At 36.5% G+C, this 25,835-nt stretch overlaps 3 protein-coding genes across 3 annotated transcripts; 1 reads left to right on the top strand and 2 right to left on the bottom strand.

Moving 5' to 3' along the window:
* Positions 1 to 854: 854 nt before the first annotated feature.
* On the bottom strand, positions 855 to 11,405 carry LOC113236704 (histidine-rich glycoprotein-like). The gene is made up of 8 exons (XM_026472864.1): positions 11,394 to 11,405; positions 10,765 to 11,031; positions 10,101 to 10,267; positions 9,740 to 9,807; positions 8,371 to 8,456; positions 1,380 to 1,730; positions 1,111 to 1,277; positions 855 to 950 (listed from the first exon to the last, which is right to left on the bottom strand). Exons 1-8 carry the CDS (start codon positions 11,403 to 11,405, stop codon positions 881 to 883), a joined length of 1,188 nt encoding a protein of 395 aa, XP_026328649.1. The 3' UTR covers positions 855 to 880.
* LOC113236916 (cuticle protein 19-like) lies at positions 3,749 to 7,061 on the top strand. Its single transcript, XM_026473135.1, has 4 exons — positions 3,749 to 3,789; positions 4,273 to 4,446; positions 5,747 to 5,913; positions 6,937 to 7,061. Exons 1-4 carry the CDS (start codon positions 3,778 to 3,780, stop codon positions 6,980 to 6,982), a joined length of 399 nt encoding a protein of 132 aa, XP_026328920.1. The 5' UTR covers positions 3,749 to 3,777; the 3' UTR covers positions 6,983 to 7,061.
* A 1,284-nt stretch (positions 11,406 to 12,689) lies between the features above and the next one.
* On the bottom strand, positions 12,690 to 17,752 carry LOC113236908 (cuticle protein 7-like). Its single transcript, XM_026473126.1, has 5 exons — positions 17,687 to 17,752; positions 16,799 to 17,033; positions 14,709 to 14,788; positions 13,719 to 13,885; positions 12,690 to 13,011 (listed from the first exon to the last, which is right to left on the bottom strand). The coding sequence occupies exons 1-5, from the start codon at positions 17,696 to 17,698 to the stop codon at positions 12,906 to 12,908; spliced, it is 600 nt and encodes a 199-aa protein (XP_026328911.1). The 5' UTR covers positions 17,699 to 17,752; the 3' UTR covers positions 12,690 to 12,905.
* Between the last annotated feature and the right edge of the window lie 8,083 nt (positions 17,753 to 25,835).

Raw genomic sequence — 25,835 nt, 5'->3', positions numbered from 1 at the left:
ACATAGGCAACCACAAATTACACCGAGACTCACGAGAGAAATAAATGTAGGCCATACAAATATTTCTCCCGGCAGGGAATCGAACCTGGGACCTCTACGTGGCAGTCCGGCAAGGTAACCATTCGGCCGCGAAGGCAGCTACAATCTCAATGTGCTGTTTTAGGAGCATATCTTAAAAATAGCAATAGAATTATGAAATTGTAGGCATGATAAATCACAATGATAAAATGTGATAAAAAATTGTTGAAAATCGGGGGTATCTGGGGACAAGCTATCAATTCGCCTCCTTGAAGCCCCCGGTGACCAAAAGATAGGCAATTACTTCCGCCAAAGAATAACTGCAGTGATCCAGAGAAGAAAGGTTCCTGACACAGAGCTTCAGTTGAATACCTTATTTCCAAATTTTCTTTATTAAGCATATATGGTTTTTTTATGATACCACGTGACGGAACGAACAAGTCGGTTTGGATGTAAGCGACACGCCAGTCCATAGCAATTACAGTGCTACTGAGAGCTTTGAATCACAAAGATCTAAGGAGCACTACCTCTGCAACAAGTCTCATGTGCCTGTAATTTCACTAGCACCCGTATCTTTCAAACAGGAATATAGTAATGTTCATATTACTGCTTGTCGGCAGATATAGGCAAGATGGCAATACTTCCCTGGACGAACTATTTCACAAAGAGGTCTACTGCTACAAGAATGAACTTTGAAACATTTATCTGATGTTTACTAAGACATAAGGTGTAAATAATATTTGTATGTTTGCTTTGTGGTAAGTTTTACAGATCTGCATATAGTAAAAAACACTTTAGATAACAAGAATGTATTTAATATTACCGACTAGGGTCATTAATGGTAAAACAAGTGAATAAGAATTTAATGATGGTCATAATGGGAGGGCTGGGCGTGATGAGAGGGAGCATCGTAGTGAACTTCCGCGTTGAAACTAGAAATAGAAAATTACATTTTACTGCTATATTTACATATTATAATCATGCAAAAAAAATTACAGCAATTTAGAGATAGTAAGTATGTGTAACTTCTTGTTTCGAACACCACCACTACCGTATCATGCATGGCTGATGCGTGAAGATAAAATTTGTTACCCGCTTTTGTGGTCGCCGTAGTACTTAACAGTGCGCACAGCACCATCGGGCTGATGCAGGGAGTATTCGCCCTTGACGACGTCACCGTCACGGTTTTCGTGCTGAGACTTGATGTCGTGAGTGTGAGTGTCTTTTACTTCATAAGAGAATTCGTACTTGGGGTGAGACTAGAAAATAAATTCCAAATTAAAAAAAACTATCGGAAAAAGAACACGCACTATGACTTTTTTCTGGATCTGTTCTAATTTTATTAATCGCATTGGACTTACATAATATTCTTCGTGCTTTTCCTCGTGATGAACTACTGGAGCAACGTGTTTCACTACCGGAGCAACGTGTTTGACTACTGGAACCACGTGTTTAACTACAGGTGCAATGTGTTCGATAACAGGAGCGACGTGGTGAACGACAGGGGCAACATGGTGGACAACGGGAGCAACATGGTGGACAACCGGAGCAACGTGGACGATGGGAGCCTGGTGGTATTCGTGGCCATGTTGCTGCTCATGATGAATGTCATGGCGGACGAACGACTGGGAGGAAACGGCGTGGCCGTGACCGTGGCCGTGAGAGTCCTGCTGGGCGCACACCGCTACCAGCGCAGCCGCGAAGAAAACAACCTAATAGAAACATTTTTATAATAATAAATATTATAATAATTATAATCACATTTTTGCTGCATGTACTTGATAAATAAATAAAGCGAGCACTTTTAAAAAAGGCAATTTTATTATGTACCACAGTACAAAGATACATAGTATAGATACGGGATATACTCTGGATACTTACTTTTGAGATCATATTGTAAGTTTCTTTCACAGAGTACTGATACTGAATGATGCCAGATTAAAAGCTTGCAAAGCTTTTATACCCAAAACCAGTTAACAAGTGTCCCTTGGAATTGAATGCTACGGTTACTTGGTTATTACGTACAGGGTGGTAAACAGGTTTTAAGATGCTGTCAATAGTTGTCATCTGGTCTTAATATTTTTATTACAAGGTCCTTAATTTTTAATTAGCTAATTATAGATTATCGAGCTAGCTGCTAATTAAAAACATTACATTATATTTTTATTATTATTGTATCTATGGTTCTCGATCAAAGAGCTCATATCACACAACATTGGCGTGAACATCGCTGAAATTAACTAAAAGATGAGTCAAGATGATTGCCATGTTGCATTTAAGCAACGCTGTCACCAGTTCCATGTTGATTTTGTGAAATTCCTCTTAAGTTTACCTGTGTTCAGCGGTGGAACGTACGCCGATGAGACAGTATTTAGGAATTATGCAGTCAACGGTACGATGGGTTTTACAACTTATACCCTGTAAACATGCTTTTTGAAGAACACCATGTTCTCAAAGGAAAGTCTTCAGGAGGAAGATTATTCCACATCTTGCAGGTTCGAGGAAGGAACGAACGAGATATCGGCGTGGTTTTTTTAATGACTTGAAAAAAGGAGAAGGTTTTTAATTCGTCTGTAGTTATTTTTTGTCGTGTAACACCGATTACTTCGACATTTATTAACCGATTTCGATGATTTTTTTTTGTAGGATACCCCTACAAAATAGTTTCTTTTTAAATTATTTCATTTATTTTTCATAAACAGACTCATACTAATCATATCAATAAAAATTTATATGGGAGTTTGCCATTGTTCTTTACTAAATTTTCGAGAACTCTAATCAACCCCAAAGTACTCGACGAATCTTTATTAGTAGTAAATTAAAACAAATAAATGAAAAATATGACTGTCGACTCTTTCATTTTTGAACGTATTTATTATTGAACGTGGTACAACCTACATTGTGTTGTATGATTTTAGTGTCGTGTACACTTGACATGATTTCTCCTTTCACATAAATCTTAAGTGTCAAGTCTGTCGTATTTTTGACCCTGTATGTTATTCCAGCACGATAAGAATGTATTTTAACCAAATACATTAATAATTTAACATTACTAACGGGTGATACCCGTTGAATGCTGTGATGAAAAAAACCGTTAAATCCCATTGAATGCTTCTGAACCCTAATTATGTTTTGTGTTTGGGTTGGGTTGTATTTGGGTTCAGAAAACCCAAATTACGTCTCGTTAGTTATACGGCGGCCTCCGTGGCCGAGTGGCTGGCACACCGGTTTTCACGGTGTCGCCATCTCTGAGGTCCCTGGTTCGATCCCCATCCCCGACTGGGTTAGTGTAGAAACTAACTTTTCTATATTGTCTCGAGTTTGGATTTTTTCGAGGTTTCCGATTTCCATAACACAAATGTTTTAGCTACTTACTTTGGAATCAGAGCAACGTATGTGATGTTGTCTAATATTAAAAAAAAACTTACAAAACATTGCATCGTTTTGTTAAAAGGTAGGTAACATAATTCGTGAAATTTAATGTATTGGTAATGCGGAAGGATATCTTACTCAACAACATTTCAATTATTGATTAGGTAAATCGACAGCTGTTATAAGGATGTTCATAGGGTTTTCACCTAGATATTAAAACAATTCAATAACTTTTCATTAGGCAGTAGTTTTCGATACGGCTTTCTAATCTACGCAGCCAGCCCTAATTTGCTATAAGCAATATTTTCCGTTATTTTTTGTATAAATACTCAATGCATGAACAAGCAGTATCATTGGATTCGAAATTGTATCAGGATAAATACGAAAATGGTTTCAAAGGTAAATTTGAGTTTTTATTTAATTTCTTTTATAATATTATATTTTATAGTAATTTCGTTTTCGTTTTCTACTCATTCTTATATTTATGTGGATAATTCCCTGTTCAAGAATAACCTCCTCCTCCTCGCGTTGTATTGCTCATTACTGAGTGTCGTGACTCCCCGCGGAAACAGTTTCTGTATGACGACAAAACAGTTGGGCGGTTTTTGGCATAGTGGAAAAAAATAACCAGAAACAACTAAAAAATTTACAGATTTTGCACTGTAAAAAGTGGGAAACGTAGATTTGTGTGAAAAACAAATGTACGCGATTCAGATCCACACAATTTCATTTATGTGTTGCAATCGCAAATACATAAGACCTCGGTAACAGAAAAATTTGATTCTTGAGTTGGTCTTGGAATAAAACTCGGAATCTTCCTTCCGGATAGCTAACAACTAAGCCAGTAAGATCGTATTTAGAGTTCCCCTATGTTTGAAACAGGTAGTGATCTTCGCAGTGACATTGGCAGTGGTATATGCGCAGGAGTCGCAAGGACACGCTGTGTCTTCTCAGTACTACACTCAAGTCCTTCACCCCCACCCAGCACCTAGAGTAGAACGTCGTGAAGAGGAGCGCCGCGAAGAGGCTCCCATGGCAGATAAAGAACATCATTATGTAAGTTGTTGTGTTGTTGTAATATCTTTTTATGGTGTTTAGTCTGACGACCTACTCGATGGAATGTAGAAGGCGCTATCTACAAGGTGTAATAGTTAAGTGTGCCCAGCCGATTATTACGAGAATATAAGAGATAAAAAACGTTCAAACTGATATCGAAAGGTCTTATCCAATGAGTAAAACGACATCAATAACTTTTCTTTTAATAAAAGGAGTAATATCCAAAATTTTAACGTTAACGCTCCCATACATAATACGACATTGGTAGAGACGTTAGATTTTCGAAAAACTGCTTTGAATACAAAATTTCGTAATTATTTCAAAATAAACACCACTTTGTTTTTATTCAATTAAAAGATACTTTATTACTTTATTTATAGCAATTTTGTTATCAGTAAACTTATTGTTACCGCTTAAAGTAGGTCACTAAACTATACTAACTACAAATGTCATATTCAATTTATGGGAGCTTTTAACGTTAAAATTTTGGATATTTCTAGTTTCATTTTTAAAAAGTGATAAATGTCATTTTGTTATAAGGCGATGGCGATGATACGTACTCGAGAAGTACAGATAACTCTAGTATGAATGAGAATATTCCTCACCTTACACGTAGCATTATGCGTGCTCGAGTCCCAGCATGGGCCTTGAACATGGAGTCGTTCCGACTATTCGCAGTTTAAATACTAGACTACTAGACTAATTGATTGGCTCTTAATTACAATTTATAAATAGTAATGAAGAAATTCTGAAAAAGAAAATCGTTGAAAACATTACAGTCTCATTAAGGCGAGGTATTTCAACGCTAGCCTAGATTTTAGGATATGAGGTGTGGAGATCCGCTCCTCGCGTTCCACAATCCCGCGCTGAAAATTAATATGAATAAAATAAGAACAGGCGGAGAAAATTTGATGAAAATCCGACGTTGACAAGCGCCCGATGGCGAGACGGGGAAGCGGACGTTGCGGCTTGTCGTTAAATTTTTGAATTTTGGGATACGTATGAATTTAGTAATTATAGGGTTTCAATTGAAAATCTAAATTTCGCAGGCTCTCTGTAGTACTGAAAGAGAAATATCTCCATATAAAAATTATGTGCAAACTTAGATATTTTATTCGTTTTAGAGTTTTGTATATCGTATATTTTTGTAAGTCCGTTATTTAATAATAACTACCAAAACCATTTGACCCAACAAAACAGTTATTCCCGCTTCTCTCCGCTGACGCGCCTTAAAGAACTACTACGTCTAACAGTGAGACGTGTTTGGTGCAATACTTTACCATTCGATTGTCATTCACAGCCTTACCGCAATTACGAGTACTCGTATGACGTGAAAGACCCCCACACCCACGACGTGAAATCGCAGCGCGAGCATCGCGAAGGTGATGTCGTCAAGGGCGAGTATTCCGTGCATCAGCCCGACGGAGTGGTACGCACTGTGAAGTACCACAGCGACCACAAGGGCGGGTAAGATTACATTTTCATTGTACAATTTGCGACTTTCATGCCTTATGACAAGATCGATTAGGCAGAGTACATTTACGTAAATTTCGACGAAGGTATATCCTACAGTGTGTGTTGTATCGTCCACTTATCTGTCAAGCGCTGTATTCATTTAACTTGACAGATTCAGCTTCTTATTATATTTCTTGGTTTAATTATGTATTGTCCTGGGAAAACTGCTTAATATTATAACAAGACAAGCCAAGCACGTATCATACAAGGTACCTAATTACAGTTAGATTTGAATAATTTTGTATAGGAGTATTAATTATGTAAATACGCAATAATTAATAAAAAAAACGAGAAACCACTAATATTTGTCGAGTTTTTAGGTTTTCGCGATTGTTATATATAGGAAATGAAACTATTTTTTTCGTATCTATATTTGGTTTTTTAAAACATACCAATTGTTGGCGTTCTTTACAGCCATGGTCACGGCTGACAAATAAATGGCCGACACGAATATCTAGTAAATGTTTTAGTTAAGAATTATTAAACTAAAAAAAGTTCAGAGTAAAATTATTTTTAAATTTTCGTTTTCTTTTTTTCTTGAAAATTTTGCTGTATTTGAAAGATATATGAGGTCTCTTATTTTTTATTATCTCAAAAAAATACCGAATCTAAATTTCGTGCAGTCTACAAGGTTATAGTTTTAGTTACTAGCGGATTATTCGTCGTAAGGGTTGTCAGGTGACCCGCTCTGCTGAGAGAATTGTCCTTCTAGATACAAGTTGCGAGTGTTTCTGCTGGACTGCCTGCTTAACCTTTATGTCCGGAAACGAAACAAACGAATAAGATTAAATTTACGAATTATGTAGGTACTTAAATTAAGGAACAATTTAGTTGGATCTGCGTGTTCATCATTCAATTTATATTTAAATTTTTAACCAACTAATTTTTACTTAATCCGGACTCCTGACAACCTTATATTTGAACTGTGAATGTGTTATGTGGTGTTAAGTTATGCAAACACATATTTTGTTTCAGATTTCATGCTGATGTTTCTTACTCGCATCCAACTCACCATAACTAATAATAAAGTTAATTATTTATAGCATTTTATATCAAATCTACATACTTAAAATTGTAAAAGCCTTAATAAATAAAATATTGCAAATTTTGAAATATTGTCTTATTTTTTAGTATATACAAATTTTGTAGTTTTATTTAATTTTAATAATTATTTGTTTTTACAGTATAAAAATCGTTAGTCAATCATGTATCTCTAGGATGCGTGACGGGTTTAATAGAATTTGTCCCACGAGCGCGCTCCGTACAAACAAACTTTGTTCCCATTATGGAAATTTGGTAATCAAACCAAATGATAATTATTAATACAAAGATAGAATACTAACAAAAAATTTCTTCGATCCGGCTGGATTAGAACCAGCATCTTCCAGTAACCCATGTTAGACGCTATGCCAACTAAGTCACAGAGAGAACCAAAGGACCTAACGAATTTTTCTTTGTGCTTGTTGCAGATCTTTGTTTTTGGGTTTTAACGACTGCTTTTGCCGGATTAAAGGAATTTTTTTCTAAGTGTTCGATCTTTGTATTCATAATTATAACAAATTAGTAGAGCAACTTCACAAAAATAATTGAATATCATGGTGAAACATCGTAACGTTCAATAAAAACTTGAAAAAAACTCAATGTTAGATACACTTGATTATCTGGACTGCCATCAAGGATTGTGGATCTAATATTTCCCAAAAAAGCTAAAAAGTTTAATTTTGTGCTCATTTTTAAAAGACAATGGAAAATTTTGTAAATATGCTGAGAAAATGGTGACAAAAGGCAATTGTATCCTTGGTATAATAAAACCACGTGTGATTATACGTCAAAAATGGTTTTATCGCATGACAATCACAAAAATATAAACTACACGAATCAAATTATGCATACATGCCTAAGCTCAGGGGGTAGGCAGAGACCACGGAACCCCACCTTATTCTATCCTGACACAACTTTCTAGCCTCACATACATCAACCACCCTTTTCATACAACTCTTTTTTTTTGTCACTTCGGATCCCAGCCTTTTTGAGGACATCACTTATCTGGCCAATGTTAGTCCTTCTTGGACGTCGTCCTCTTAAAACCCTTCCATTCCATTCATAAGTTGCTCCCTGCAGACTTGTTCCCTGAACGTTACAACTTGAGCCTTTTCAAGGCGAGAGTGAATAGGAATTATTTACGCGTACATGCTTCATCGTCGACCTCATTGTCACTTTTCATCAGGTGAGATGGAGGTCAAATGCGCACTTACATTTTATTAAAAAAGTCTGTTTGGTACATACATTATGTATATGTGAAATTTCACAACTCTCCTGTTTAAGCATAAAAAAGTTATCGACTTACTTCGTATGCTGAATCTTTAAACATCTCTCGTGAAATGTTAACTAAAGTAACGGATAACTCACGTAATTAAATCGATATTTGCTCGATATATTTCTAATCCGTCCGTGGTATTTAATCATGAGCGGCGGTAAGGCTGCTACTATACGAACTGCATGCGCGAAATCCGTACAATAACGTTATCGCCGCGCGCTTAGCTCAGGAGCTCAGTGTAAAAGTTGACGTCGAGATGGAAGCACAGACGCTACCACTATTACTATTGTTACGCCCCGCCGGCGTAATCGAAACCAAAATAGGAAGCGTGCAGCGTGTATAGATCCACTATTATTATGTTACTATAGAGAATGTGATTTTTACGTACAGTACCCGAAATTAAGACAAGATGAAAGCAAATTTTACAACTACTTTAGAATGTCGATTGCCACTTTTGATAAATTAAACGATATATTGAAAGCAAAAAAGAACAATATACGCAAAAAAAAAATAACGTAAGAAAGTCAGTTAGTACTTTTGACTCTCGGACTATCCGTTCACATCGACGGAGTTTCGACTGTACGTAGTTAATACGTGAAGTCGTTATCAACTTCATGCAGTCGAGGTCTGGGTTGCATGAAGTTGATTACGATTTCACTCATTAACTGCAAACATGCAGTCAACCTGTTAGCAGCCTAACTCGACGAAAACTGCGCGCAAAATCCCTAACAGCCCGGTCACTCAGTACAAGTCCGCGCATTGGTGGCGGCGGTGAGCAACTACTCTCGTTTTTTTCATTCTTTTTACTCATATGTAGTGTGCAATTCTGCAGAAGCTCATGACTGCGGACCACGGACTAGTTCGAAACATGTCAAGTAAATTGAATGATCCTATATCTGGAATATGTCTATTGGATCCACTGTTCTGTGATCGGATCCACTGCATGGCTTAGCATTTAAAGCAATGGTCGTTTTCAAGTCACATTAATATTTAGTATGAAAACATTCGGTTGCCCTGTACCCAGCAGTGGGTGAAATGAGACTGTGGATGATGATGGCGATGAAAACATTCAAATGTATTATTCAAACCATCAACACCCTAAACTTTGAGAAATTTTAATTTCTTATGATTTGGTACAGATTAGGGAAAGTCATTGGATTCATACAAGGACAACCAAGGAAATGGGGTGAAATATTATACAAATCGAAATTTCATTTGTTAAATCTATGCATGACACATGAATCACTTTTGCTATAGAACCTTTATCCAATGTACAACTTCATTTCTCAACAATATAAATTGAGCCTTAAACAATATGTGAAAAACAAAGCTGGCCATAATAACCATGATACGAAAGGAGTTTAAAGAAACGAATGTATAATTTCATAGACTAGCTTTATTCACATATTTAAAACAAAATACAAACGCAACAAAACAGTGATAGATTTAATAACATTTAATGATGGTAGTTATGATGAGCGGGCTGGGCGTGATGTGAGGGAACACTGTAGTGGACGTCAGCGTTGAAGCTGCAAAGACAAAATAGAAATTAATAATCGTTTTGTACATTTTATGAAGAGATATGAATGTTATAATCAACAGCACATGAAGCTATATAAACACTTTTGTTCGAATATTGCCTCCAGAGCAACTGAAAAAGAAATGCCAATGTACCTATTTAACTGCCGTCCGTACATTTTAAATTCAACTTACAAAAAAGTAATGAATGGCAGTTGAGGCAAGGATATGCTTCGTCTCTCGCAGGAAATGATGCTAACAGTAGTTACTTAATGAACAAAAATGATTATGATACAAATCTTACCCGCTTTTGTGGTCACCGTGGTACTTGACAGTGCGCACAGCACCATCGGGTTGGTGCAGGGAGTATTCGCCTTTAACAACATCACCGTCGCGGTTCTCGTGCTGAGACTTGATGTCGTGGGTGTGGGTATCCTTCACTTCATAGGCGAATTCGTATTTGGGATGAGACTGGAATAGTAAATAATTTGTAATGTATGAGATAACATTTTAAGCCTCTTTGTATTACATAATGTACTTTTAGGTCTAGCACAAACCGAGAGGATGTTATGCCATGCCGACTCTGGCGTGTGACTCCGAGGTCGGTCTGAGAGCACTGAAATGTATACCTCATTGCAATTGAATAAAATGCTAAATTTCATATCCTCTGCCTTCTCGACCGTCGGTTTGCGCCAGCTTTTATTATTATAAACAGAAACTGATTTCAATGTACTCAATTTCAATGTGCTCATTACTGATATCTCCGTTTGAATAGTCTCACTTCGGAAGAATCTCGCGTGACACGTTCACTTAAAAACAAGGTAAAATCCGAATCGAAGATACTCAAGGAATAGATATAAACCTTAATGTCTATATGCGGCAGTTACAAGTTTTCAAGAGTGAATCATCTGTTCGAAAGCATGAAAAATGTAGAATAAAAATAAAAATGAAATAGTATTACAACTTACGTAGTAATGTTCTTCTTCATGGTGAGAGGGGGCATGTTGGACAGGGGCTGCTTGGTGTACTACGGGAGCGACATGGTGGACAACGGGAGCAGCATGGTGCACAACAGGAGCGTGGTGAACGATAGGAGTGTGATGGTATTCCTGACCATGCTGTTGCTCATGGCGAACTTCGTGGCGAACGAAGGATTGGGAGGAAGTTGCGTGTCCGTGACCGTGCGAATCGTGCTGGGCGCACACAGTCGCCACCACAGCCGCGAAGATTGCTACCTATTAAAATTAAATTAAAAAGGGTCTTATTCATCAAACACACACACACATATATACAAAATCACATGATACGTGTATTAATAAACTATGAGCTCTCTGATTTATATTTCTATTATGTTGATGACAAGGACGAAGCCTCAGCATGGTACTGTTTATTATTATACATATGAATTAATTTAATTAGCTGCCATTATTTTTGGCACGAACTCTATGGCTAGCGGATTTTTAGTATCAATAGAGTTGATGTCTAGGAAGGTATTCGCTTATAACAGGTTTACTCGATAGATAGAGGCGTAACTTCATGGCTACGAATTAACCATAAAACAATGGCCCAGCAAATAGCACACATTGAATAAACTTACTTTAACGAACATTTTTTTGTGTTTACTCTTGCGAATTCGGCTCTAGAATGATAGTACTTCAAAATTGTCACAGCTTTTTATATACAAAACTGGTATGAAACTGGATTTTGCTATCTAAAACGAATACCCCGTTGTTTCAAGCTTGATTTAGTTTTGCAATACATATATTGCAAAGCTTTAATGCTAGTTTATCTGTGACATGGTATCTAATTGACTAATTGTTTAATTGCTTTTCGATTTTGATTTATATCTATGATATATACATCGAGTCAGGACAATTTTGTAAGAATTTACCGAGGTTGTTGTCCATTTTTTATAAATTTGTCATTGGTTGGAACACGCAAACAGAGGACTAATCCTTGCTAGCATGTGACCTAGGTAGTTTGGTACAATTACACAATTTCCATTAGAAATAAATTATTTATTGGTAACATTCACTGGTTTTACTGTTATATTACAATATGTATGTCATGAATTTTGGATGGGTCTACTTTGAAGTTCTCTTAGTAAGGCGTTTAGAATGGTAGTAAAGAAACATGACTTTGAATGGGCAATTGAGGAATAGACTAAGCGCGCTAGCGTATCACTTCCGATTCGTCTCAGGGGGTCTACTCTCGATCTCCGTTCGACAACCGTCCGAAACAATTACAGCCAAATAAGCAATACTTGACCAAAGGAAAAGACGCGTGATGCGAATGAAGCTTCATACTGGATACTTGTCTTTTAATTTTGTCGAATATTACTTATTTGACAGTTATTGTTTCGGATGGATGTCGGACGGAGATCGAGCGTAGCCCCCCAGTACCGAATCCGAGAAATGACGTTCTGAAATGTCACAGTGATCATTTTATCTCTAGGCGTACAAGCGATATTTTGTATTTTCTCGGATTCCAATCGGATTTAGTGCACAAGCGACATTCGAATTGGGTCCGAGTTTTCTAGGTTTGTACGGTCTCGGATTCGGAACGAATACAAATGGGATGCAGTGCGCAAACGCGTTTGGGATGCCGTCAATTCGCCGTAAGCTAAAAGATGCAAAGATTGGTATGTGATATTTACTGTACCCAATCGCGGATAATTGGATAATGTATACTAGTAATACAATGTAAGGTTAAGTAAAGAAAATTCTTATTTGTATGAGAATATTATATTACATTTATTTATTAACCAAATCAGTCACAAAAACCGTAGTTTTCGCTCAGCACCCCGCAGTTCTATCAAATGTAACGTTTCATAAAAGTGTATGAAAAACCATTTACTACAAAGATTGGAAAATGGAAAGAAAAGACTTATAAACTAATAGAAATTATAATACAAAAGTTAATCTTTTTAAAAAACTTGAAGCGACTAACTTTGGGCCGTGAAGTCCCGATACACTTTACGAAACGCTGAGCCTGTAGTCTTGAGACCTCATAACATACCACGAAGCGTAATCGATGTCAATCCGTCCGTCTTATTCTAAGGGTTAGGTAATAAATAGTCGTCGGTGTAGGAAGTCGATAGTAAGGAGGTCTAGCCGAGGTGTCCATGTGCCAGGACTGGAGCAGCGGCTACCACTGGCCCATGAACAGGGCCTGGATGCGCGGCATGACCTGCCCTGCTTACTACGGCGTTGAATCTAGAAACGAATGAGTTAACTACATTATTTTCTAATTTAAGCTGTTAATTCGTTTTCCTAGCTCCCGTCTAGGGCTTTCATCCCGGGAAACTGGGTCTCAAATATTTCGAGAGCCTCGACGATTTTTAGGCATTTATGAGATTCGAGACTAATGTTTTCAGTCTCGGGAATATCGAGACTTCTGAGAACTTTGAGCGCCACTTGATTAAGCAGGATAAAAAATCTACTAAACCAACAATAATATTCTTCTGATTACATAGACTTGACAACACCGTAGAGTGGACCTTAAAATAATTTGTGGAAATGGAAGAACGACAGCAATAAAATCAGGTCCTCGCTATCTGAAATTATTTTACACCCCTGTGTTTAATTCCTGCACACTATAAAAATGAAAAATTTCACATTTTTTCCTTTATAATTTGAGTAAAAGATCTTGATTAAAATCTCATATTTGATACCCCAAACGCCTATGAGAACGAAAACCCACTTTTAAAGTAGTCTCAAAAGTCTCGTTTTTCCCGGTATTGACGTTACCGCACCGAGTCTCAATATTCTTTTAAACCCAAATTCAACAAACTATAGGTAGCTTTTCATTTACAATTTTGAAATAGCCGACGTAAAATTCTAAATAATATTTCGAATGCTTATGAAAAAATATGAAAAATTGTTACGAAATTCAAAACTATAACAATTAGTATGAACCGTACCCATTGTGGTCATCAGCGGAGTAATTGACAGTACGGACGGTGCCGTCAGGTTCGACGAGAGAGTACTGCCCCTTCACGACGTCACCATCGCGCGCCTCCCATTGACTTTTCTGGTCGCCTGTGTGGCCGTCCGCGACTCCATAGTTAAACTGGTAGCGGGGGTGGGACTATAAACGTAGTAAAAAACAAGATACAATTAGTATGTTTCCATACAAACGATCCAATTTCGGAAAGCTTTGGAGATGACACAAGTAATAAAGCCACTTCTGCAAAATGATTACTTTTCAGGAAAGAGGTTTATATGTCGATTCTACGAACAAAATGAGTCGATACCTTTTTATGCTTAAAGAGAGTTAGAATAAAAATTATATAAACGGCGTCTTATTAAAATATTTGATTACGGATTATAAAAACATCGAGTAATTAATTTATTCGCTAAATCAATATCTGTAGTCATTATTATTTTAGAGCGGGTAACACCGAATGGAGTTGTAAGTGTCAGAAGAAGAAGAAGTTTGAGAGGTTGCCGATTGTGATGTGCACTTACAAACCCATTGGCTCTAAATTTAACTAATTTAACGTTATTATTCACTGCCGGATTAACGAATTGACAACGAAAAATTAATAGACCAATTATTAAATAATTCTTGATACATTCAGTGACGGGAGTTTCCCTTAACGTCTCCCAATACGGTAATTCTCCAATAACTCCGATATATACCTACATAATTGTTTCATGTAGTTCCTATTATTCTTATGACTCTCACGTGGTAAAAGACCTATTGACATATGATCAAATACGGCTTTAATATACTAAGGGTACGAGGTCTATTTGAATTATTTTATTTTAGAAATATATTAGAAGTTTTAGTGTTATATTGACCTTTATGTTCATGTGTAAAGGGGAGAATTTTCAATCGGTCTCTTAAATAGCGGTGGGATCAAAAATCGCAAAATTATGTTTATAATAAAAAATGCATAGATTCATACATAAACCTCAACAGGGGCAGCGGCGTGCGCAATTGCCGGACGCAGCACCGGCGCCGCGTGCGCAACTGCGATGCCGTGACCTGCAACCGAGCTGATATCATTATACGGGTTATTATAGAGGCATATGATATAACATAAGTGTCCCATTTCATTCTGAGCGTAACATGTATGTTATCTGCGACTGCTTAAGAAAACTTAAATTACTTTACTTTTTTAATGTTATTATATTATACCTAGAGAAAAACATACAGACGCACACACGCCAAAGCGTGTGTGCGTCTGTATGTATGTAATGCAAACATTTTCTTTTCATTTCATAGTACACCTAATTTGCTTTTTTTATGACACGCCTGTCCATAATAGTTGCAGTGCCACTCAAAACTTTAAATTACAAAGATTGGAGGGGCACTGTCACATCACCTGTTATCTGGAGACATAAGTTGACACATTCCATGGGCCTGTAATTTCGCCAGCGCCCTTACCCTTCTAACCCTGAACGCAGTAATGCTCACTTTACTGCTTGGCGGCAGAAATGGTCAAGGTGGCAGTACTTGGACGAACTCTTTCACAAGGCGCTCTTCTGCTACTAAACTGACTACTAACTGCGTAATTCTAAGTTTAAAGCAGAACATAAATTGCTTGCGTGCATTTTATGATGTCCAGCTAATTTGTTTGCATGGTAAAAATCACACGCAAATTATCAATAAACCGCGTGTATCGTTTGTAATGACTATTCAACGCTTTGATAGGCGCAATGATGTTCATTAATTAGTGTAAAAACTTTGAAATAGTATTGTTCCTGATTTACTTTTTTACGTATGAAAAATAGTAGATAGTCTGTTTAATAGTGTACAGGAAATGCAAAACTGATCCTTTTTTGCAGCGCTATTTAATAGTCTAATTTAAACACTTTGTGGCATTTAGTATGATCTACATACGATTCGTGTATATGTAAGTAGCAGTATACCTCCTTGTCAAATAAATGTTGAAAATTAAGAAGCGTAAGAAGTTTCAAAGAAAAATTTCACTACAGAAACAATAAAAATTTTAAAATAATATTTTATATATTTTGAAAAATGCGACGTGTTAAGTAGGTATTTCAGAATTATCAATAAAAAAAACGCTAATAGAAATTGCTGCCCTTAAATAGAGCCTTAGCAGTAGAGCTCCTTGTGAAAGAGATCGCCTAGGGAAGTACTGGCGGCTTATCTAATTCTGTCGCCAAGCAGTAATGTGAGTATTACTTACTGAGTTCCGGTTTGGAAGGGTAAAGGTGCTGGTGAAATTACAGCCTCATGGGACTTCTCAACTTATGTCTCCGGGTGACGGGCATAGTAGCAGTGCCCCTAAGATCTTTGCGATTAAAAGCTCTAAACTGCACTGCAACCGTTATGGATGGACGCGCGGGCGTGTCGCCCGGCGCACAACTTGTTCGTGCCGTCACGTGGTATTATAAAAAATAATACTCAATGGCGGGTTTACCGGTACAAAAAAGGGATATATAAAATAGTAACGTTTATAAGAATTACAAATCGAGTAGCAATTGAAATAACATCTTTTAACATCGACTTAATATAATATAAGCGTACTAAACCTTTATTGGAAAAAAATTGAAATTAAACAAAATGTTTTTTGTGTCAAAGAGGAAATGACAATTTAAAAAATGTAACAGTTTAATAATGAAATCAAAGTTTAATAAATAAAAAAACCTTTTAAAGTTAATTTTACAAAATTTACAAGAACGTAAAATCCTGGGTGGTCTTTGAAGTACCCCAGAATGAATTCCGTTGCTCTGGCACTCATAGTACAGGGAATTCCCTAGTTTGAGACCAGCCAAGTGATGTGGCTGATTGGCGCTATTATTACATACACACACATTATCACGCCTGTCTCCCCAGCGGGGTAGGCAGAGACCGTGCACCTAAGGGCAGCTACGCTCCTGACAAACCTCCTTCGGCTCCTCAATTCCCATCAAAAGAACACGGTTGTGTAAATAAAAATGTTACATATTTTTCTCAATTTCGCCTGTACGCGTTCCGCGGGGGTATAACATGAAATTAAAAGATAAATATATGAAATCATTATTTTACCTAGTCCGTAACCAGGTGCTGCTAATGCTGGGCCGGCAACGACGCCGCCATAGCCTAGACCACCGTAGCCAAGACCGCCGTAACCCAGACCGCCGTAACCAAGACCGCCGTAGCCATAACCAGCGCGGGCAATACCTGGAGCGCCCAATAGCAGACCCTGAGATGAAACGGCTCCGTGGGGAGCTGCGATTAGTCCACCACGAACCACGCTGAGAAGAGCGCAAGATACAATCACCTGGAAGTAAAATTGATCAAATAAAATAATATAAATATTATTTTAGATAATGACATTAGCTTCCTTGTCTCAAGGGTTTTTGCGAAAAATGTGCTATTAAATTGTTTTTATTACGAAATCGAACCCACAAGTTGTGGTTCTTTTTTGGAGGTTTATTGTATTTGTGTCGTTAATAATAACAATTTCACTTAGATGGAGACAAAAAAGTTATTGCTACATAAATACATGCCGTAGTAGGGCACTAGTCTCCTTTAAGGAGACGTATAGAAGAAAAGTGACATTTTATCTTAGGCAACTAACGGAGCCTATCAGTTTAGTCTGGAGTAAATAACTTGAAAAGGTGACGCTTTCATAGAAATGTACCTATTTATTTAGGAGTACCTGCTCTTCATGTTGTTAAAAAATAAATACGTAGTCAAGTAATGTTTTTTGCGACTTATTGCATTTTTTGTGAAACAATAATTATAGTTAATATTTTAGTAATAATTTTTTTCGAAAACTTACTGCTTTCTTTTAAAAATAAATTTACCTAAATTGCAAATCTGTAAAGCAATTAAAAACTCCTTAAGAAACCAATTACTCAAAGCACAGAACTATGTATTATAAATCCACTGACACAATCACTCTAGAACTCTTAGAACAAAGCGCATTACCTTAACAAACATCGTGTCTAACTTTAGCACTAGTTCAGTACTGGAAGCGTTCACTAGGGCTTGTGTGCCGAATTCAGATAACCAGCGCTTTTATAGGCAGTACTATAAATAGTACATATGTATTCATAGTATATATTATATCCTATAGGTACAGGAGTCCCGCCCGGTTGTCGCAGACGCAGGAAAACCTACCTGCCACAACTTATACTTGTATAGTGGGCGCTGCCTGCAACTAAACTAGATCGTCGGACTTAATATGGATATACTGATTATTCAATTTTCAATTTAAAATTTGTCAGTGTTTTTTATTTAATATTTCAGAGCTTTATGAAAACGAGCATGTTGCTGTAGTAAGGAAAAACAAGTCGTAATTGTTGAGGTAGCTTTACATTTCATTAAAATTTAGAAACAAAGTCTATATTCTTTTTTATTTAGCTGCTCAAGTGTGCTATATAAACGCCATACTCTATCGGTATAGTCTAAAGTTCAATCACATAACATTAGATATTATGTACATTGGCGCGTTCAGTAGCTCAGCGTTTTGCACTTTGAGCGCTGCATGACGAGGTATCTGGCTCGATTCCCTGTAGGATTTATTTGGAAAATGAAATTGTCTGGGGTGCACGAAAGAAGTCTCCTCACACGATGTACCATTCGTTTCCTGTACATCGGGCGCACTCTGGGCAATCATCGGCGAGTACCTTACACAGATTGCAAATCCTTTCACAACGATAGCAACTATTATAGTGTATGCCATCGATGAGATAAGAAGATGAACTTTTCTAAATTGGTCATGATCTGAGTGTTCTAGACAACTGGAGTGAATTCCGGTACTTTGAAGTCACAATTATTGTAATAGAACATAACATAGAGTACGTTCATTTAATCCTCAATTATACTATATAAATCTCGTCAAATGAGCAACTCATGACAATCAACACCATTTCAGTAGTACCTCAAAATATTAACAAATAAATTCAATACACAAAATATTTAATAAAAAATCCACTTTAATCTTACAGTAGATAAGTGTATTTAACTATCTTAGAATTGGTCAGTTACCATAAATACAGCGGTGTGTGGATATAATTTGAGAATAAATTAACTGATACCAAAGTGCAGAGTTCATTAAATGCAACAAATTGACTTGTTCAGATTTACGCTACTGAATGCAAGTAATATAATGTATTGTATGATTTGGTAAGGTTACGTACATTTTACTGTGTTTCATACAACTGTATGAAACTATTGAATATACATAGATTTGTGCATTGACTACTTTGGTGGCTTGGTTTGCATTGTGGGTTTTAGGTATGGAAGTCACGGGTTCGATTCTCGGTAGGATTAATTTGGGAAATGAGTCTGGGCGTTGTGGGTAGAGTAAAATCTATTGTTCAAGCACTTTAAGTACAGGATTTTTTTATGAGACCAAGTGACGGGACGAACAAGTCGCCCACCTAGTGGTACGTGGCATAACAGTAGCAGTATGACTTAGGGCTTTAAATTCTAGTTTGAGACCAGCTGGTAATTGGTGTGTTTGTTTGACACATTATTATTACATGTTATTTATTATTATATTCGCATTGTTTAGTTCCATAATGGAAACTACTTCTATTTTCTGTTTCATTTTTACAATATTACACATTAAAACACCTGTCGATTCATTATGCAATTTAATGAAAACATAATAATGTAATAAGTGTTGAAAAATACGGAACAAGTTGTCAAAAATTTATTAGAAAAAATTTCACTTCAGAAACAGTAAATACTTTAAAGTCGTAATTTATGTATTCTGAAAAATGCGAAGTAGTAAGTAGGTATTTGAGAATTCTCAACAAAAAAAACGCTAAAAGAAATTGTTGCCCTTAAATAGAGCAGCAGAGCTCCTTGTGTAGAGCTCCTGCGTTCCGGTTTGGAAAGGTAAGGGCACTGGTAAAATTACAGGCACATGGGACTTGTCAGCTTAAGTCTCAGGGTGACAGGCGCAGCGGCAGTACCCCTCAGATTTTGGGATTTAAAGCCCAGACGAGCTATAATAAAAATAACCTTCACACTCAACATAGCCCCGCAGTAGCGAAAACCTGTGTCGTGGGTGCCATTTACACACACATATACAACCACAAATTACACCCAAACTCACGAGATAAATAATGTCGGCCATACAAATATATATCCCGCCCCGGGAATCGAACGTGGGACCTGCGTGGTAACCGTTCGGCCACATAGGCAGTTAGCTTTGCAACTGTTATGCACAGGCGTGTTGCTTATCACTAGGTGCACGACTTGTTTGTCCCATGACTTAGCATCATAATTTTTATTTTTTGGATGTAAAATTCGTTTGTCAAAAACTTAGTAAAAATGTAATAAGAAAGCAGTTTTTTTCTACATCCTGGCATAATTGTTGATTGAAATGATTCTACCCTATAGAATTAGGATCTAAAGACAGGTGTCAATTCTCATGAAATTTACTGTAGTGCCTCCGCTATGTTTGCTGAGACTCGTACGGATTGCTTTTTTTCCATTAGATGAAAGATTTTTGCCTCACTCCTGACTCGGCTACAAGGCAGCACGAATGGCATCCTTAGCACCGTTGCCGCTAGATAGGACTCTCCGATGGTGAGGCGCTGGGTGCAGCTGCACACGGCATCAAGCCGGTAGCTCCGTCTCGCGCCGTTCTACAGGGGAATCTCATTAATAAATATTCAAATTTGCCTCCTCAGTTGTTACTAACACTGATTTTTAAGTTATATTGTTACTAACACTATGGATTCATAGTCCGAAATGAATGATTATGATTATTTGTACCTTTTTTCTGTGTTTTGCAATAAAGATTATTTTTATTATTATTATTATTGCTTTTGAGTTTAGTGCGCGTTTGGAATGTGTACTTGATACATATCCTTCCTTTTTTAAATCTCGATCTACAGTATCTTTGCTGATCGTAATCTGTTTCTATAATAATACAACGTACAACTGCTGTTTAATGTTAGTAGTTGTGAAAATTACTTTGATCTATTAAATAACCAATTACATACAGCGACCGTCAGTTGAGAACAATAAAATTGGCTTTATCACTGACCGTTATTCAAAGTTGACCGGTTCCGCTTATTTTAATAGTGTCAAGGATAGATCGTGTAGCACTAAATTTATTTTAGTGTCCGGAACTTATAGAAAGTTAGGGATTTGTTTTAATTATAAGCAATAGACTTTTGATCGCATGATATTGAATAACGATTGTTAAAAAAGGTCTATTTCGAATTAAGACATTTTTTCTAAAGTGTATGTATATTTACAAATTTGAAACCTCTATCTGTAATTTTTACCTTATCTATTTCTGCCGCCAAGCTGCTGCAGTGCTGGTGAAATTACAGGCATATGGTACTCGTAAAGTTATGTCTCAGCGGGTGCAGTGACCTTTGTGATTTAAAGCTCTGAGTGGCACTGCGCCTACTATAGACAGGCGTATCTTATCACTACATTATTATCATTAATATTTTTGGCTTGTAAATTTCGTTACAATCTCCTGCTCGAAAGTTAAATTATGGTTAATAATATTGTATTGATTATAATTGTTACAATGTTATCTACTATTTTACAGCAAACAATGGAGGGTGTTACACTGATAAGAGCGTCTCTTGAAAGGATTCACAGCATGTATGAGCCAATCTAACAAATGCCCTTAGACAAGCCCTTGTAAGGAATAGCGTCAGATATGAGCCACACGCGCCTATAGCTCGGCAATTACCATAACAATGGCACGAGATAAAACGTATGCGCGTGATCGCATTTTACATGCCCACGCGAGTTAAGCTGGGGTTAATGTACTTTAACTGAATTTCATCATTTTATTGTACTGTTGCCACTTGCAAGCACAATTTCAGTTTTTCTGTTAATTTGTTGAATGTTTATATCAAAAGAAACATCAAAAGACAAATTAAATAAATAAATAACGCACACACTCATAACCCCGCATTATGGAAACCCTGTATCGCGGGTGTCATGGACTTATACATAGACAACCACAAATTACACCCAAACTCACGGAAGATAAATGTAGGTCATGCAAATATTTCTACCGGTTGGATAATAGAACCCAGGATCTCTGCGTGGCAATCCAGTATGATAACCGTACGGCCACGGAGGCAGTAATAAAAGGAAAAAACAAAGACCCCCAGATTTGTCAAATATGTCTAAGGGTGACAGATGAAGTGGCAGTGTCTCTAGATCTTTGCGATTCTGATCGTTAATCAGAGTGGCACTGCTATGCTTAACACCAGGCTCACGATTTGTTCGTCCCGTCACTTGGTTTCATAAAAAGACAAGAAAAAAGGGAAGTATTATAGGAAATGAAACTATTTTCCGGATTTAAATCGCGTACTTTTGTTTTTTGAAACAAATCGACGTTTCAGGCCCTTTACAGGTCCCATGGTCACGGTTGACTGAGGTGATACAGTCTTCAACCAGTTATGTCTAATATTAATGCAAACCACCCTATGTTTTCTCTATAGTTACAATAGTTATTAATAAAATACCTTATTTTTAATTTTACAAAGAAAATATTCCAATTTACGCTACATTAAGTTTTACAAATTATTTTATTCAATGAATTTTTATTAACTTCAATTTATTATTAATTAATAATACAAATTAGAATAAACTAAAACGTATCAATTAGTACTGCAGTCTTATGTCTGGTTGGGATTTTTCATCAGAGGAAATACTGGATCCCAAACTGGTGGTACGGAGAAACCATCTTCCCTGTTGATATTAGGATGTTTTTTAATTTCAATGGCCTCTCGCAGCATCCTGGGAGATAACGGACTTCTTTTGCAAGAACCTGGGGTTTGTCAAACTTCGTTGAATGTGTAGGTTTATCCATGACATGCTCGCAGACTGCAGACTTGTTTACGCGACGGTGTTTGACATCAGCTATATGTTCTTTGACGCGGGTACAAACACTTCGCTTCGTTTGTCTAATATAAGAGAGACCGCACTCACAGTCAAGCTTGTAAACTCCTGCATCCTGTAAGGAGATGTTACATTTCACGGGTCTCAGGAACTGAGAAAACTTCTTCAGGGGCTTGAAATAGGTCTTGATAGATGCACGCCTGAGGACTCTTTCGATCTTGTCTGTAACACCTCTCACGTAAGGTAAAATGGCAGATCTTCGCTCGACTGTTGATGGTTTCACACGGGCCCTGCGGCATTGGCGTGGAATCTTCAACTTATTCGCATGTAGGACTTGCTTTGTATGCTGAAGTTCCCCTGCCAAATGATTACTGTCGCAGACACCATGTGCTCTCTGAAACAAAGATTTGCCCACGATAGCTAACTGGCTAGGATGGTGATGGGAATTACCATTAAGATACTTATCTGTATGGGGTATATAAGGTAAGGCAGTATGGCCTAATATACGCGATTTAAATCCGGAAAAATGGTTTCGTTTCCTATGTGTAACACTCGCGAAAACCTAAGAACTCGATAGGAAAGTATGATGTTTTTAAACCGAATTCAAAATAACAAATTCTATGATTAAATTGAATTATTAGGTTATTATGTATTATATTATTATATATTATTATTAGGTTACCCATCACGCATCCTAGAGACACTAGACGTTTATATTTATAGAAACCCTAACAATTTTAGTATAAAATAATATATAATAATTTTTGTTTTTTAATAGTGAACGAGAACAGAGCTCTGCGTTCGATACACCACATCCAGGACGCGACAGTACTAAAATCGTTAGGGACATCGTCTGTCTCTAGGCAGCTCACGCTCCGGGTTAATAAGCGCATACCTTTAGGGTGAATTAATTTAAGTTTTTTTTGTCCATAGTTTCGGTAACTGTAACCAAAAATAACTCGTGTTGGAATTCGGTTTTTTGACATTATTTATTTGGAACCTGGTCTATTACCTGCGGCATTATTATACAATATTTCCCACCATTTAAACGCATTCAAATTCAATCACTGTCATTTTCTGTGTTGCAACACATATCTGTTTATTACTGAACAAGGTCTAGAGCACGTCAAGTTTGACACTTAAGATTTAAATTCAACCAATGCCTCGTGCAATAAGAACGGTTAGAAGGCCAAAATATTAAGCTTGACTTATTGTTCTTGACTGTACTAGGTCACTAGTACTTTAAGTCAAAAGTTTTACAAGACCGAACCTGGTATCGCATACAAGCAATACTTATTTTGTGAATGCATTAATTCCAAAGTCTGCAAAATCTAAGCGAAAGAACTACTTATAACAAAAGAAAACCGCAGAATTTTTCTGAGAAAAATCTAATTTTGTAAAGTTTACTGCTTACATACAAAGACTTATAATAGTAATAATATAATAATGATGTACTATAATTTGCGTGGGATTGAGAACTAGTTATTTTTAGACCTTTGAGAGTAAAACCGCAAACCAGAATAAGAGCGGTTTCTATTCAGATTATATTACAGGGTGTCAACTAACAATAAAGAACTTAATTTTCAAAACGGGTCAGCACTACTTTGTACAATAAAATACAATCATTTCCACACGTCCAATACATTGGTTTATATTATCTATTTTACGTTTGATAACATATCAAAAAAGCAAACCTAATTTGTTACAATCTGAACCTCGTGGTGTCGCTGAGTAATAAAATAGAAATAACATTCTTACACTGATATCATACACATTATTATTCTATAATAAGACTCTTGTGTAGGTGATATTCAAAATTCGCCAAGACGATCAGTGATGGGCAAACACCCAGGTTTTAACCGGACGCTTTGTAAAAACCGAGTATAAATTAGGTTAAAACCCATTAGCGCCCAAAATCTAGGGTAAAAACTATTTATAACTAAATATGTGTTGTAAATTGAGTTTTGATCAAATTAAATTACATTACTACAAAAGTTTAAGGTTTGTGATCTAAACGATTCTATTGAATTGATTCGCATGAATATAGAAATTGAAATAAATCGATACATATAATTCAAATACATATAAATTGTTGGACTGTACAAACTTGAATCGATTTTGACAAAAATCGAATCGTAATATGTGCACCCTTAATAGTGAGAATCGACAGGATTGCAAGGTGGGTACTGCGTGGGTTTGCATCTTTTACGTCTAAAACATCAAACTACATCGAAATTTGTAATAAGTTTGGAAATATAAGAAATCGCGTATTCGCCATTTCTGCCCACATTTTGGGAAGAAATGGGTTAAGCCCCGGCTTTGGCTAAAAACCCGGTTAAAACCCGGGCGGGTTAACAGCCCTTCACAACAAGTAACTTGGTACGTAAAAATCATAGCGTTGCAACACAACACGCGTATGGTATCGCTTTTAGAGGCTTAAAGCTATTGAGAAACATAATCTTTATGCAACAGCTAATGTGTGGATAACACAAAAAAAAAACATAGGAATGATCCCTTTAGTTCTTTCAGGTGATATTGGCTATGATATTATTATATATTCATTAAGATAAATGTTGTTAATAACGAATAAGAGCAAATATGTAATTAACAAAGAGCGAAATCTGCTATGCGAATGAATAAATAATTCTTTTCTAAATCACGTATCTTTGTTTTTATTTTTTCTTTTACATTTACATTGCAAAGTTACAGTTAAACAGCCAACACGCTAACTTATTATATAACAAAATTATAAATATTTCTAATTATTGTACTTTAATTTAATTTAATTAAAATTTAATTATTCTATTCTAAAAATTAATCATCCAGATGAAGAAAATCCATTGGAATTATTTATTATCTGAAATTGAATTTTATTTTTTTTAAAGTGATTTAAGTAGCTTCAATCTATGTGAGGCATGTGAGGCAAACCATCTTCCAAGATCCGTGTTCAGTAACAGAAGTATTGATACATTTCAGAAGAATACGCACGATGAAGAACAACCTGTATAAAGTAGACTAGGCTACGTCTGCGGTGTTCTCGACGATCTCAAATCTCGGATGTCAAGTGCCCCGTGAGTCATCCGTCCGGTGTCGTTCACCTCGCCTACGTCTTCATTAGGCGAGACCTGTTTTACATCGTATACGAATAATTTTCGATGTAAACTTGGTTAAGAGTGATTACAAATGAAATGCAATGATTGAAAGAAAATTCGACTCGACGAAATCGAAATATTAAACAGAA

The sequence above is a fragment of the Hyposmocoma kahamanoa genome, unplaced genomic scaffold (genome assembly GCF_003589595.1).
Source record: "Hyposmocoma kahamanoa isolate Upper Pololo Valley unplaced genomic scaffold, ASM358959v1 92, whole genome shotgun sequence".
Taxonomy (NCBI): domain Eukaryota; kingdom Metazoa; phylum Arthropoda; class Insecta; order Lepidoptera; family Cosmopterigidae; genus Hyposmocoma; species Hyposmocoma kahamanoa.
This window is presented reverse-complemented; position numbering and strand designations above follow the sequence as displayed.